At 40.7% G+C, this 15,508-nt stretch overlaps 1 protein-coding gene across 10 annotated transcripts in view; it reads left to right on the top strand.

Moving 5' to 3' along the window:
* SYNE1 (spectrin repeat containing nuclear envelope protein 1) overlaps nucleotides 1-15,508 on the top strand; it is a 498,327-nt gene that overhangs the window by 410,259 nt on the left and 72,560 nt on the right. For all 10 annotated transcript variants that reach the window (XM_075064060.1, XM_075064059.1, XM_075064058.1 and 7 more), the window contains 5 exons: nucleotides 1,041-1,195; nucleotides 6,215-6,362; nucleotides 8,069-8,163; nucleotides 9,209-9,443; nucleotides 10,306-10,500. In XM_075064060.1, coding sequence (XP_074920161.1) covers nucleotides 1,041-1,195; nucleotides 6,215-6,362; nucleotides 8,069-8,163; nucleotides 9,209-9,443; nucleotides 10,306-10,500 — 828 coding nt within the window. The remainder of the gene's footprint in view (nucleotides 1-1,040; nucleotides 1,196-6,214; nucleotides 6,363-8,068; nucleotides 8,164-9,208; nucleotides 9,444-10,305; nucleotides 10,501-15,508) is intronic.

Genomic DNA, 15,508 nt, shown 5'->3' with positions numbered 1-15,508 from the left:
CAAAAGAAGCTCTTTTATGTCTGCCTACATGGAAGCAGGAAGACTGTTCACATAAGCTTTGCAGATACAAGAGGTTCACATAAGAATGATTTGGACATCCAGACCTTTGGGTGCTTACCTAAACTGAACCTTCAAACATTTGGACAGCTAACTGAATATTATGTGCTGTATCTCATTTCCTCTTATATCTGGATAGTGTCAGGAAAGAAAATAAATACCCCAGTGTAACATTTCAACAGAGATGCAAGATGCATCAATGACCCCTGAATATGAAGCAGAGTTTAATAGCCTGATCCCATGAGAATGATCACACTTTGAAATGTAATATATAATCTGCTTACTATACAAGGGATTCCCAGAATACTCTGTTGGAAATTCAGGACCAGATCCAAACTTCCTCGAGTTTGGGAGTGTGCACATCCAGATTTTTGGTCTGTTACCAACTCTAGAAAGTATTACACATTTTAAAATATATCTTAACATCTGCACAAGTGGCAAGTTAAGTCAAATGAACTTGATGTAGTGATATTTTCTACACCCTAAATTAAGTAATTTCTCTTATATGCTCATTTTTAATATCTTAATAATTAAAGTGAATGTGTATGTGTATTATACTATATATATGGTCACTTGTTTGTCTTTTTACTTCTGTCAGGAACTAATCCCTGACAGAAAGTTGATGACACCCCTTCTCCCCCGCAAACCCAGTATTTCCTCCATTTTAGCCCTGCTGTTATCCTTCCACCAGAAATAACTACAGAACTTCTCTCCACTATGTCTTAATTGATGGGTGTACTGATCAGCACAAGAAATTTCTTTTCATAGGCTAAGTGCACTATCTTTGAAGAGATGCCTCCTTTTGCAAGGATCTAGGATCATGAGTCCCTTGCCTGGCAATGGAGAGCACTTACCACAAGATGGCAATCCAAGCCATCCCACATTTGTCAACAGGGAGCTTTCCCATAATTTTCAGATTCCAATAAGATAATTATTGAATTTCTCTGTCTATAGCTACATATGTTCTTTGTCACTTGTTCCAGAGCCAGATGTTAAAGTTCAGTAGCATGGCACCGGACTTGGACCGTCTGAATGAACTGGGTTACAGGCTACCCCTGAATGATAAAGAAATCAAAAGGATGCAGAATCTGAACAGGCGGTGGTCCACAATCTCATCTCAGACGACAGAAAGATTCAGGTTGGGTCAGCTAGAAGGACATGTATTACTCTCTGTTAGTCATTCTAGCTGGAAAATGCAGTTTAATGCATGGCATGTGGAACTTTGCCTTTGCCTGCACAATGTGAATTTTGCTGATCTAACAAAACCAGTAAGAACGTAAGATTGGCCATACTGGATCAGACCAAAGGTCCATCTAGCCCAGTATCCTCTCTTCCAACAGTGGCCAATGCCAGGTGCTGAAGATGGAATGAACAGAACAGATAATCACCAAGTGATCCATCCCCTGTCACCATTCCCCAGCTTCTGGCAAACAGAGGCTAGGGACACCATCCCTGCCCGTCCTGGCTAGTAGCCATTAATGGATCTATCCTGCATGAATTTATCTAGTTCTTTTTTGAACCCTGTTATAGTCTTGGCCTTGGTCAACATTCTTTGGCAAGGAATTCCACAGGTTGACTGTGCGTTGGGTAAAATAATACTTCCTTTTGTTTGTTTTTAAACCTGCTACCAATTAGTTTCATTTGGTGACCCTAGTGCTTGTGTTATGAGAAGGACTAAATAACATTTCCCTATTTACTTTCTCCACACCAGTCATGATTTTATAGACCGCTATCATATCCCCCTTTTTTCCCAAGCTGAAAAGTCCCAGTCTTATTAATCTCTCCTCATATGGCAGACGCTAAATACCCCTAATAATTTTTGTTGCTCTTTTTTGAGATGGAGTGACCAAATCTGTACACAGTATTCAAGATGTGGGCGTACCATGGATTTATATAGAGACAATATGATATTTTTGGTCTTATTATCTATCTCTTAATGATTCTCAGTGTTCTGTTTGCTTTGACTGCTGCTGCACATCGACTAGATGTTTTCAGAGAACTATCCAGAATTACTCCAAGATCCCTTTTTTGAGTGGTAACAGCTAATTTAGACACATTGTATATGTATAGGGATTATGTTTTCCAGTGTGCATTACTTTGCATTTTCAACATTGAATTTCATCTGCCATTTAGTTGCCCAGTCACCTAGTTTTCAGAGATCCTTTTGTAGCTCTTCGCAGACTGCCTGGGTCTTAACTGTCTTGAGTAGTTTTGTATCCTCTGCAAATTTTGCCACCTCACTGTTTACCCCTTTTTCTAGATCATTTATGAATATGTTCAATAGGATTGAGCCCAGAACAGACCCCTGGGTGACACCACTGTTTACCTCTCTCCATTCTGAAAACTGACCATTTATTCCTACTCTTTTTTTCCTATCTTTTAACCAGTTACCAACCCATGGGAGGACCTTCCCTCTTATCCCATGACAGCTTATTTTGCTTAATAGTCTTTGGTGAGGGACCTTTTCAAAGGCTTTCTGAAAATCTAAATACACTATATTCACTGGATCCCCCTTGTCCACATGCTTGTTGACCTCCTCAAAGTATTCTAGTAGATTGGTGCCTATGATTTCCCTTTACAAAAACCATGTTGACTATTCCCCAACAAATTATGTTCATTTGTGTGTCTGACAATTTTGTTCTTTACTATAGTTTCAGCCAGTTTGCCTAGTACTGAAGTAAGGCTTACTGGCCTGTAATTGCCGGGATCAGCTCTGGAGTCCATTTTAAAAATTGGCATCACATTAGCTATCCTCCAGTCATTTGGTGCAGAAGCAGATGTTAGTTAGTAGTTCTACAGTTTCACATTTGAGTTCCTTCAGAACTCTTGTGTAAATACTATCTGCTCCTGGTGACTTATTACTGTTTAGTTTATCAGTTTGTTCCAAAACTTCCTCTAATGACATCTTAATCTGGGGCAGTTCCTCACATATGTCACCTAAAAAGAATGGCTCAATTTTGGAAATCTCCCTCAAATCCTCAACCATGAAGACCGATGCAAAGAATTCGTTTAGTTTCTCCACAGTGGCCTTATCGTCCTTGAGTACTCCTTTAGCATCTCAATTGTCCACTGCTTATTTAGCGGGCTTGCTGCTTCTGATGTACTTAAAAAAAAAAAAAAATCCTATTACTTTTTGAGTCTTTGGCTAGCTGTTCTTCAAATTTTTGGCCTTCCTAATGATATTTTTACACTTCATTTGCCAGAGTTTATTTTCCTCACTACAATTTAACTTCCACTTTTTAAAAGATGCCTTTTTGCCTCTCACTACTTCTTTTACTTTGTTGTTTAGCCATGGTGGCTCTTTTTTGGTTCTCTTACTATGTTGTTTTTTTTTAATTTGGTGTATACATTTAAGTTGAGCCTCTATTATGGTGTTTTTAAAAAGTTTCCATGCAGCTTGCAGGGTTTTTACTTTTGGTGCTGTACCTTTTAATTTTAGTGTAACTAACCACTTCATTTTTGTGTAATTCCCTTATCTGAAATTAAATGCTCAGTGTTCGGCTCCTGTGGAGTTTTCATCACCACGGGGATGTTACATTGAATTATATTGTGGTCACTATTACTAAAGGGTCCAGCTATATTCACCTCTTGTGCCCGATCCTGTGCTCCACTTAGGACTAAATCAAGAATTGCCTCTCCTCTTATGGGTTCCAGGACTAGCTGCTCCAAGAAGCAGTCATTTTAAGGTGTCAAGAAACTTCATCTCTGCATCCCATCCTGAGGTGACATGTTCCCAGTCAATGTGGGGATAGTTGAAATCCCCCATTATTATTACGGGTTTTTTTTAAATTTTAATAGCTTCTCTAATCTCCCTCAGCATTTCACAGTCACTATCACCATCTTGGCTAGGTGGTCGGTAGTATATCCCTACTGCTATATTATTATTTGAGCATGGAATTACTATCCGTAGAGATTCTGTTGTACAGTTTGGTTCATTTAAGGTTTTTACTTCATTCGATTCTACAATTTCTTTCACATGTAGCGCACTCCCCCACCATCTCGACCTGTTCTGTCTTTCCGATATACTTTGTACCCTAGTATTAGTGTCCCCTATTGGTTATCCTCATTCCACCAAGTTTCTGTGATGCCTATTATGTCAATATCCTCATTTAATACAAGGCACTCTAGTTCACCCATCTTATTATTTAGACTTATAGAATTTATATATAAGCACTTTTAAAATTTATCCTGTCTGCCATTTAGCTGTAATTGAATGGGACTTTTTTTCATCTTTCGTATAGGCTCGCCTTTCCCAAAAGGTTCTCCAGTTCCTAATAAATCTAAACCCCTCCTCTCTACACCATCGTCTCATCCACGCTTTGAGACCCTGCGGTTCTACCTCTGTAACTGGCCCTACACATAGAACTGGAAGCATTTCAGAGAATGCTACAGTGGAGGTCCTGGACTTCAATCCCTTACCTAGCAGCCTAAATTTGGCCTCCAGGACCTCTCTCCTATCCCTCCCTATGTCATTTGTACCTACATGTATCACGACCACTGGCTCCTTCCTAGCACTATATGTAAGTCTATCTAGATGTCTCAAGTCATCACAAACCCAGCTATCTATGTTTCTAGTGATCGAATCGCCCATTACTAATACCTGTCTCTTCCTAATAACTGGAGTTCCCTCTGGGAGAGGATATCGCAACATCATCTGGAAGGAGGGTCCCAACTATGGGATCATTTCCCTCTGCTCCAGTTGGATGTTCTCCTTCCCTGAGACTTTCATCCTCCTCAACAGCACAGAGGCTGTTAGATGGAGGTGAGACTGTTCTACTGTGTCCCAGAAAGTCTCATCTATGTATCTCTATCTTCCTTAGCTTCTCCAGCTGAGCCACCCTCGTCTCCAAAGCCCATACATGTTCTGAGGGCCAGGAGCTCCTTGCACCAAATGCAGACACATGCCACCTCCCACCTGCCCATAGCGCAAGTAATCAGACATGCTGCATCGGATGCAATAAACTGCATAGCCCGCACTCTGTGGCAGGACTTCTGCCTGACTTCTCTTTTTGCTCCTGAAGTTAGTTCCTTTGTTGAGGTTTTGGTTTTTTGTTTTGGTTTTGTTTTTGGGAGGGGTGGGGAGGAGATTGTGGCTTAAGTTTAAAGAATGTTACGTGTATCTTAAACTCCCTCACAAAACTCCCGTGTTAGTCACTACTCCTGTTTGCTAGCTCCACTGGTCATTTAGGAGCGGGCTTTTTATAGCCCATATCTTCCTGAGTATAGCTACATTGGCAAAAGCTCTTGTGTGGATGTAGGTGTATCAGTATAAAAGTTCTTATACTTTTCTCTGAAACCAACATAAACTATGCTGATATGAATACAATTGTTCCAGCATCACTGCATGTACACCAGGGCTTTTGTCAGTATATTTATGTTGGTTAAAAAAAAAAAAAAAAATCACACCCCCAACCAATGTGGCTGTGCCAGTAAAACTTAAATGTGGATCAGGCCTTTTTATACTATCAATATTGCATTAACTGATGCTACTTGCCTTTGGGATCACAAGTAGGGTTTCCGTCTACACTCAAGTTTTGTCAGCACAGTTATGTAGATTAGAAGTGTGAAAAATCAGCCCCCTAAACAATATAGGTTTGCTGGCAAAAGCCCTAGTGTAGATGTAATTCTCCTGGCAAAAAACCCAGTTACTATAGATGCAGTTATCCTATTTTGGTATTCCATTCAGGGGCTTGGTTTAAGTTATATCATCAGAAGAACTCTTTTTAGCAGTGTGAGCTATGTCTCCACTAGGGAGGTATAGCTCTGTTGGTAGATCTCTACTGGCAAACCCTTTTAAGTGGAGACATGACCTCAAGCATTGTTATAAAGTAATAATGAGCTTGTTCCTCTTTATATTGAGCTAAGAGGCAAAGGGGATTCTACCAAAAGAAAAGTTATGGTGATTGTCTGTTTATGAACACAAGTTAACATTTTAAATGATACTATTTTTGTTTACATGTAGACTAAAGAAATGGGGGAAAAAAGGGTGAGAGGACAAGGGGGTTCCGCATCAAACAGTCTTCTAGGATAAGGCAGCATGTGGGTTTGTGATGGAAAAGCTGCATCAGCCAGAATTGTAATGACTCCCTGGAAACCAACTGTCATTTTATTTTGTGTGAGCTGGAGGCATTAATGAATCAACCTTTCATCATTTTAGTAAGCTGCAGTCTTTCTTGCTGCAACACCAGACCTTTTTGGATAAATGTGAGAGTTGGATGGAATTTCTGGTTCAGACTGAGCAGAAACTGGCTGCAGAGATTTCAGGAAACTACCAGAGTTTGTTGGAGCAACAGAGGGCACACGAGGCAAGTTAAAACAAAACAACTTTATGGAGAGACATTTTACCTTATCCTGAAATAAACTACCTCTGTTATATCCTCACTGAGAATATTGTACCTTAATAATTTAAGCACGTGTATAGACCACTAGTGTGCAATCTGTGGCCCATATATATATTTTCTGTATATAAAAATCATCTTGTAATTTCACAGGGTGTGTCTTCCATTTGACATCCCATTGTCCTCATCTGCAGTCTTTGCTGCATCAATTCCCAGTCTTTTAATCTCCCAACATGCTCTTAGCTCCCATTGCTCCCCTGCTCCATTCTCGTCTCCCTGTCCTATCCAATTAGCTTCCTGGAGTGAGACTGAGATGATGGGAACTTCTGTAAATGTATTAACTACTAGCTTCTTAGCTGCCTTTCTGAAATTCTCAGGCCCACAGCCCTGTTTTGGCAATAACAAGATGATTAAGTGATAAATGCCTTTCTGTCCCACATACCTACCTGTAACAAAATTTGATACTAGTTTTTTACATGGATTAAACATACAAATGGTGTGCATGTGTGCGTGTGTATGTTTTAACATAAAACATTCTCTGCCTCAGGTTCCTACATATCCCCAAAAATACTGTCAGAAAAAGTCTGCAAGGATATCAGAAAGCACTATTCTTCTGTACTGAAAAGTTATAGGATATATTGGGTAAAAAATTCAGAAGGATCTAAGACCTAGATTTTTGAAGAGATTTAGGCACCTAACTCCCATGAGAAGTAATCACTGAAATACCTTTTTAAAATATGGAACTAAGTGACTTAGGAGCCTAAACAAATTTTCAGTAGTAACTTAGGTATTTAGGGGCCCAAATCCTATTGACATTGATTAAGATTGAGGGCTTACAAGTGCCTAAGTCACTTTTGAAAATGGGATTTTGGCTCCCAAGTCGCTTGGGCACTTCTGAAAATACTACCTTGTCTTTTTTCCTCCTTGAGTCCTTCAGAAAAATATATTTTTAAATAATCACACAATAGACCATATGCTCAGCTGATGTAAATCAGCACAATTCCATTGACTTAAGCAGAGTTATGGTGATTCACTCCAGTAGTAGTATTTCTACTAAAAACTTTTTAAAAATCCAAAATTTTGATTTGATTAGTGTAAAAATAAAAAAGTAGCCAATAAATTTTCAGTGTCACCATGCAACTGTGCACCTCTGTCAAAGAGGGTTTATCTGCAATGTAAAATAGTCTTACAATGTTAAGTTTGTACCGGGTTTTGGTTCAAAAATTCTGCATGCAGATATCTGACTTCAAAAAGCAAAGAGCTAGAACATATTTATATTCTAAAACATTTCAGAAAATGAGAAGTGCACAAATACTCCCAAACCACAAGATTCAAAATTCCTCATACAGCTTGAGTTTAAAACATGCTGTCAATCACAGTATTATCTCCTAGAGCTGAGGTTCTGTTGAACTTGTTTAGCTTTTATGTACAGTAAAAAATATTCCATTCCTGGGAAGAATAATTACTCCTCCCTCCTCCTTCTCAAGACTGAGGGTTTAGTCCCATTCTCATTGAAGTTGATAACAAAATTCCCATTGAGCTCACCCGGAACAGGATTAAGCCTGAGCAAATTAAATGAGAAGTGAAATTTTTGCCGGTGATAGCAAAAGCATTTGACGTGAAAACCTTTTAAGACCTTTGCTTTAAAACCACTTCTGTCTCTTTTGTAATAGCTGTTCCAGGCAGAGATGTTCAGTCGCCAGCAGATTTTACATTCAATCATCACTGATGGGCAGCACCTACTAGAGCAGGGACAGGTGGATGACAGGTAGACACTCGTGTGTTTGTTGTTTGTTTATGTGTGGTAACACATGCTGTGTGCTAGGTAATTGCCAAACAGAAAAGAAGGAATATAGTGCTAACATTGAGGAGAACACCATTAAAGCCAAACAGGCAGAGGATAGGTGGAAGTCGCAGAAGATGTAAGTAAAGCAGCTTAAGGTACTGATTGTCCATGTCTTGGTAATACAGTGCTGTGTCAGCACAATACTGGGGTTTTTAACGTAAATTATTCTCATTTACTCCTCCAACTTATCATTTTTGGGAACAGAGCAGCTCCGAGGCTGTTTCTGCAGGCTAGAATGCACATAGTCCCTGTCATCTTCCACAATGACGTGCCTCCAGAATGCCCCCTATGCCAAGGGGGCGAGCAATGGGTGGTGTACAGCCAGCGACACCTGGCTTTGTCATTTGGGAATTACAGTATCCCAGGAGAACCGCCACTGACTCGTCATATCAGTTTTCTTTCCACTTTGCACCACCAGAGCGGCACAAATGAGATGGAGTGAGAACAAGCATGTGGCTAGGAGAATTAAATATTAATGATGAAACAAGTAAAAAATCAACACACACCACTAATGTATATGGAATGCTTTTGCTGTAGAGATGCCAGCCTTATCCAACTGTACTATATATCAGGACTTGCCATAAATCCCTCTCCCAGTACAAATTTAGTTTTTCCTACTTTGAGATCAGTGATAGGTGTTTTTCATGTCTAGATTTGTCTGAGAGAGGGTTGTGAACTTGGATTGGGTTTGCCAATAATTTCTGCAAAGATTTCAGTTTGGATTAAGATGTTTTCCTTGAGAAGAGAATTACAGCCTTTTGGTTCTGGCTATTGTCCTGAAATGTGGTAGTTTTAGATCCCAGTTGAATGCTAGCTGCCATGTGAAAGAGTAGTGCATCCCTTTCTACTCGGACTTTAGAGAGAGCTGTCAGAAAACATACATTTTTCAGCTTTTCATTTATTAAATAAATGGATCAAAGATACAGTTCTTACCCCAGGTTTGTATTATTTGTTTGTTCTCTAATAGGGATGAGTTTAATCTGAAACTGACGCTGCTCAGTAATCAGTGGCAAGGAGTGATTCGCAGGGCACAGCAGAGGAGGGGAATCATTGACAGCCAGATCCGCCAATGGCAGCGTTACAGAGAGATGGCAGAAAAACTACGCAAATGGCTGGTGGAAGTGTCCTATCAGCCAGTGAGTGGACTGGGTGGTGGTCCTATTCCACTGCAGCAAGCCAGAGCCCTGTTGGATGAAGTGCAGGTATGTCCAATACGTTAAAATACTTGTATAGTCCTTTTCCCGTATGCTTTCATGTTTAGTTGAAAGGTTTTTTAATCTTAAAAGTGTGCTGGAATCGAATTAACTACAATAGTCATGGATCAGTGGAGTCCAGCCACAGAAATATTGGACATAGTTGTTTTTCACAGTAGAGAATAGACTTAGTAGCATGCCTCAGAAAGAACGAAAGCTCGATTTATAGATCTAAAGAAATCCCAGTGACTTAGTGTTTAACAAAGACTATGCAAGCAACAACTGAGGATTTCCTTTCACCCAGTTACCTATTTCCTTGATTCACAACTGACCTCCCAGTGAAGTCTGTATGTGCTCCTATATGTTTGTTTTAATTAGTCTTTGGTCTTAAAGACATACCAGAGCTAAGATAATGTTTAGAAGGCCTTGACCTCTCATGTTGTCCATCTTTGTGCAAAGTCAGACAAATCCACTTATTAGCTTGGAATTGGCAGGGCTGAAAATAGCAGTGTTGATGCACGTACGTGTCTGCTGTGCTCTTCACAGCAGAAGTCAGGAGAGAGGAGCTTCTCCCTTGCAGAGTTTCTGAACTACTCAGGTGGAGGAGGAGCGGGGAGAAGTCAGTTTTCTCATCCCTACCACCCTCAAAATCTTTGTATGCATTGGGGATGAAGAGAGGAAACCTTCTATCTAGTGATCTACTGGTTGAACTGTAAAATGGTAGCTTTATGCATTTGGGTAGCAACCCACTGTATCTAAGCTAAGAAAGCAATGAAAAATGTATTTTACCAGTGCTGGCTTTAGGGTCACTTACACGTAATAACTCACTGGAATTAAAAACAAGATGCTAACAAATCATTGACTTTTGCAGCTTAGAGAGAAAGTTCTCCTACGGCAACAAGGGAGTTACATTTTAACTGTGGAAGCTGGGAAGCAGCTGCTGCTCTCTGCTGATAGTGGAGCTGAAGCAGCCCTGCAGACAGAACTCACAGAAATTCAGGAGCACTGGAAATTAGCCACCATTCGTCTTGAGGAACAGAAGAAACAGCTCACCTTCCTACTGAAAGTAAGTGCATGTGCTGAATGAGCAGGCACAAAACCACACAGAATAACTATTATGGCATAGTGAAGAAGTGTAATCAAGAGGAATGATCATAGGCTTTGGCATCAGGAATTTCTGTGTATTAAAATCTTGCTTTGCCACTCGCTCACTGTATAAACATGGACAAGTCATTTAACTACACTGCTCATTTTCCCCATTTATAAAATAGAAGTAATAATACTTCCCTCTCTTACGTGACTATTGTGAATATTTACTAGTTAGTGTTTGCACAGCACTGATGTGTAAAGGTCTATATATGTATTAAATATTATGCTGATACTTTTAGTGAACATTGCAGAAAGCATGTGCATTTTATTTTGCAACATTATGGTTAATCATTCCACATATACATTGTATTACAAATATTGCAAATCTCCCCCTTCAGCTCAAATGCCAGTATATGGATTTACCTAGCCACCAAGTAATCTAGTTTTCTCTCCAGCATCTTGACTACTCATTATTTAAGACAAATTTCTTAGATCTTGGAGGAGAGACCGTTAAAGCATGTTGTTTTAATTTAAGAAGTCTCCAAAATCCATGCTAAGCCCAATGTAAGCACTCAACATGATAGACTGGAATTTAGCCACATCTTTCATCTATTTCGTGAATGGAAATGGGACCTGTCATTAAATTCCCATGGATGAAGATGAAATATTTTTGCAACTGCAGCACATTGTTGACTTTGATTCAGTTTGTGATCCACTATAACCCTCAGATTTTTTTTCAGCAGTACTACCACCTACTCAGTTATTCCCCATTTTGTAGTTGTGCATATGATTTGTTCCTTCCTAAGTGAAATACTTTGCACTTGTCTTTCTTGAAATTCATTTTGTTGCATTCAGACCAGTTCTCTAGTTTAGTTTGTTACAGTCATTTTGAAATCTGAATCTGTCTTCCAAAGTGTTTGCATCCCTTCCCAGCTTGGTGTCATCCCCAAATTTTATAAGCATACTCTCCACTCCATTAACCAAGTCATTAATGAAAATACTGAGTAGTGCTAGACCCAAGATTGACCCCTGTGAGACCCCACTAGGTACACCCTCCCAGTTTGACAGTGAACCATTGATAACTATTCTTTGAGTATTGTCTTTCAACCAGTTGTGCATCCACCTTATAGTAAATTCATCTAGACTGCATTTCCTTTGTTTCTTTATGAGAATGTTATGTGGGACTGTCAAAAATCTTACTGAGATCAAAATATATCCCTCCTAATGTTTCCTCCATGGATTAGGCCAGTATCCCTGTCATTTTCTACCATCCCCCACACCTGACAATACAATAATTCAGGTACCTTCCTGGTAGGCTGGGGAGCTCACATGGATGATCAGACAGTATAGGGCATTTGGACACCTCAGGAGACCAGCACATACACACATCTGCTGGAATATGGGACAGTCCGAGAATCTTACAAATCATTTCTACCACTCATCCGTGTTCTCAGATCCTCACAACGTTGGACAGTTTAACAACTGTATTCTCCATACACAAGCAGGGAAGAGTGAGATTCATCCCCCTGTGTATAGAAGTGGTCACCTTATAGAACTGGTGTATCAAGGACCATATCACCTTATTGGCTGCATACCTTGCAAGAGCCCAGAATTTGTTGGCAAACAGCCTAAACAGGCATTTTGCCATTGATCATGAGTGGGAATTATGTGATTCAGTGGTGAAAAGCATTTTGGGCAAACAGGAAGTACAACAAATACTGCTGCATGGGAACTCAAGGTCAGTACTCCAGAGGTGATGCTATACTACTTCCTTGGATAGATCACTTCAGCTGTTCCTTCCTTCTCATCCCACTACTACCTCAGGTTCTATGGAAGATTCGACTGGATAGGGCACCCTCATCATCCTCAAATGGCCCAGGCAATTCTAGTTTTCAAGTCTTCCTAAAAATGTCATCCCATCCACTTAACAGCATTTGGCCTTTCTTGGATCTCTGAGACTAAAGAGACTAGCAGATTCAGACATCCCAACCCACTTCATATCATGCATCAATCCTACTATGTTCATGCTCTGAAGCTGTGCAACTCATTCTTAATAGCAGAAAGGCTTCCACCAGAAAATGTTACCTGCCAAGTGGAAACATTTCTCTCTCTGGGCCAAGCAAAACCAAATATCCCCAGAGACCATGATATTCCCTCTTTTTTAGACTATCTTACTCTTGTGACAGCAGGCCTTTCTCTTAACTCACTGCAGGTTCACCTGGTGGCAGTCAGTGTATGTCAACATCGGGTGGTGGTTGATTTTTTTCTTCACTTTTGAAAGGTCTGATCAGAACCTTGCCTCCAGTAAAGAAACCAGCTTCTCACTGGAATCTTAACTTAGTGCTTTCAGCACTCTCTAAGCTACCCTTTGAACCACTAGCTAAGTGTTCCATGTCTCTGGCCACGTCTAGACTACGCGCCGTATCGGCGCGTTAAAATCGATTGCTCGGGGATCGATATATCGTGTCTAATCTAGACGGGATATATCGATCCCTGAGCGCGCTTATATCGATTCCGGAAATCCACCAACCCCAATGGAGTTCCGGAATCGACATGGCGAGCCGCGGACATCGATCCCGCGTGGTGAGGACGGGTGAGTAAATCGATTTTGGATATTCGACTTCAGCTACATTATTCACGTAGCTGAAATTGCATATCTAAAATCGATTTTACCCCGTAGTAGTGTAGACCAGCCCTCAAATGTAGATAAAGGTTGCCTTCCTCATTGCCAGCACTTTGGCCAGAAGGGTAAGTGAACTTGGGGCCCTAATGGCCAATCATCATACACAGTATTCCATAAAGACAAAAGTTTCTCTCTGACCACAACAAAATTCACTCCTAAAATAGTTTCAGAATTTCACATAAAACAGTTGTTGCACTTACCTATGTTTTTCCTGAAGCCTCTAACTACGAAAGGAGACTTCATCCCATTGACATGTGACAGACACTGGTATTTTATCTGATGAAAACAAAATCTTTCAGAAGGCCACCTGGCCTGTTCATTGCCATAGCAGAATGAGTACAAGGACAAGAATCTCCAAGTGGATCTCTGGCTATATCGTATTCCGTTACCAATTGGCGCAGTTTCCTCCCTCACCCGGGGCAAGGGCTCTACAAGGGCACAAGCAGCCTCAGTAGCATTACTTCGCATAGTTGCCCTCCAAATATTAAGCAAGAGCACCTCTTGGAGTTCCATCTACATGTTACATCTTGGCTGATGCATTCTTTGGGACAGTGATTTTGGAAGCAGTAATACCACCTGCATCGCTGTTCCCTCCTTCTCTTTGAGTACTGTTCGTCACCCACTCACAGTGGAATCCCTTCAAAGAAGGGAAAGTGACACCTTATTGTGTATCTGGAGTTCTTCAAGATGTGTGATCTGGGTCTGTATTCCACTTCCCACTCTCCTTCCATTCTGCTTTGATTTTTGGCAAGATTCATAGTAGGAAAGAAACTGGAGAAATGGTCAGTCTGGCCTACCCCTGACATCCTCAGTGAGGAGCATGAGGAGAGGGCACAGGCACAGGCCAATGGACATTGCTAGCAAGAATTCCCCCATCTCATGTTCATGGAGCACAAATGAACCCAGAGTAGGGTACAGATAGGGACCACGCATCTTGAAGAACTCCAGTTACAGAAAGGCAAGTAAGTTCTCTATCCACTGGGCCCCGGCTTCAGTCTCCTTTCTCAGCTACGCTGGAGTTTTCTCCACCAGCTCCCATACTGAGCACTGGCCCCTCGACTGAGTCTTCCTGAGGTGTCTGTTCTCCTACAGACTCTGGCTTAGGACCCTTCTCAAGATTCCCAGTGGTTCCTCCCATCAGACTGAATTCTCTCTCTTTTATGAGGCCCAGGTTCCATAAAGTTATCACCTGGTGCCTCTTAGTCCCACCTGTCTCGCTAAGAAGCAACTAATTACTTACAACTTGGGTTCAATAGATGTAACTAGTTGGCTCTTAATCATTTTTCATAATGTCTCTAGTTTTGTTATAAGTAGGAGAAAGCAAAATAGTTCAAGAAAAAAGGGCCAAACTATGTATGGTTTGTAAAAGCTCAAATAAATAAATCTCTTTTTCCAGCCTCCTTCCTCCATACCCAATTTGCACAAACTTTGCTGCTATGTCATCAAATCCCTTACCAGGTCTGGAAGTGTCATGCACTTGAAGTCTTCCTGGTAGTTAGGGAAGTCTAATGGATTCTGAAATCCCTGTGATCAAGCAAAAATATGTAACATGACATGCACAAGTGGAGAAGGGGAAGAAACTTAGAATGAGAGTTGTACAAACAATCTAGTGCCAGCTCACATTAATTTCAGGACCCGAGTCCCTTGTTGCACCCCAGAGGAAAAAATAGTACCACAAATTGGAAAGTATGCTATAACTGTATACATTTTATTTAAGTAATCATATAATGTAATATTTTCAGATTCTTATTAATTGTACATTTTAGTATGTAAGAAAATACTGAATGATATATTGCTTATTTACTAGATAATTAACTTTTGCTCATGAGTTGTGTCAATCTGCATTAAGATGGTGTCATAGTATCTTTCCCCAATCTGAACCTTAGCGTCCAAAAATGGGGTACCAGCATGAATTCCTCTAAGCTTAATTACCAGCTTAGATCCGATAAGCTGCCACCAATCAGGACTATGAGTGCCTGATAAACTCTGGTCTCCCCAAACCTTCCCTGGGGACCCCAAGACCCAGATCCCCTGGATCTTGACACAAGGAAAGTAAACACTTTCCTTTACCGTTGCCTCTCCCAGACTTTCCCTCCCTGGGTTACCCTGGAAGATACTGTGATTCAAACTCCTTGAATCTTAACACACAGAGGAATTCCACCTCCCCCCTCCCTGTTTTTCCCTCACACAGAGGCAATACAGATTCAAGCTCTGTGAATCTAAAGCAAAGAGGACATTTACCTTTCCCCCCCTCCCCCTCCTCTCTCCCAGACAGAGAGACAGAGATAAACACAGAGAGCAG

This window comes from Chelonoidis abingdonii, chromosome 3 (genome assembly GCF_003597395.2).
Source record: "Chelonoidis abingdonii isolate Lonesome George chromosome 3, CheloAbing_2.0, whole genome shotgun sequence".
Taxonomy (NCBI): Eukaryota; Metazoa; Chordata; order Testudines; family Testudinidae; genus Chelonoidis; species Chelonoidis abingdonii.
Note: the sequence above shows the minus strand (reverse complement) of the source record. Positions and strands in the feature narration are given on the sequence as shown.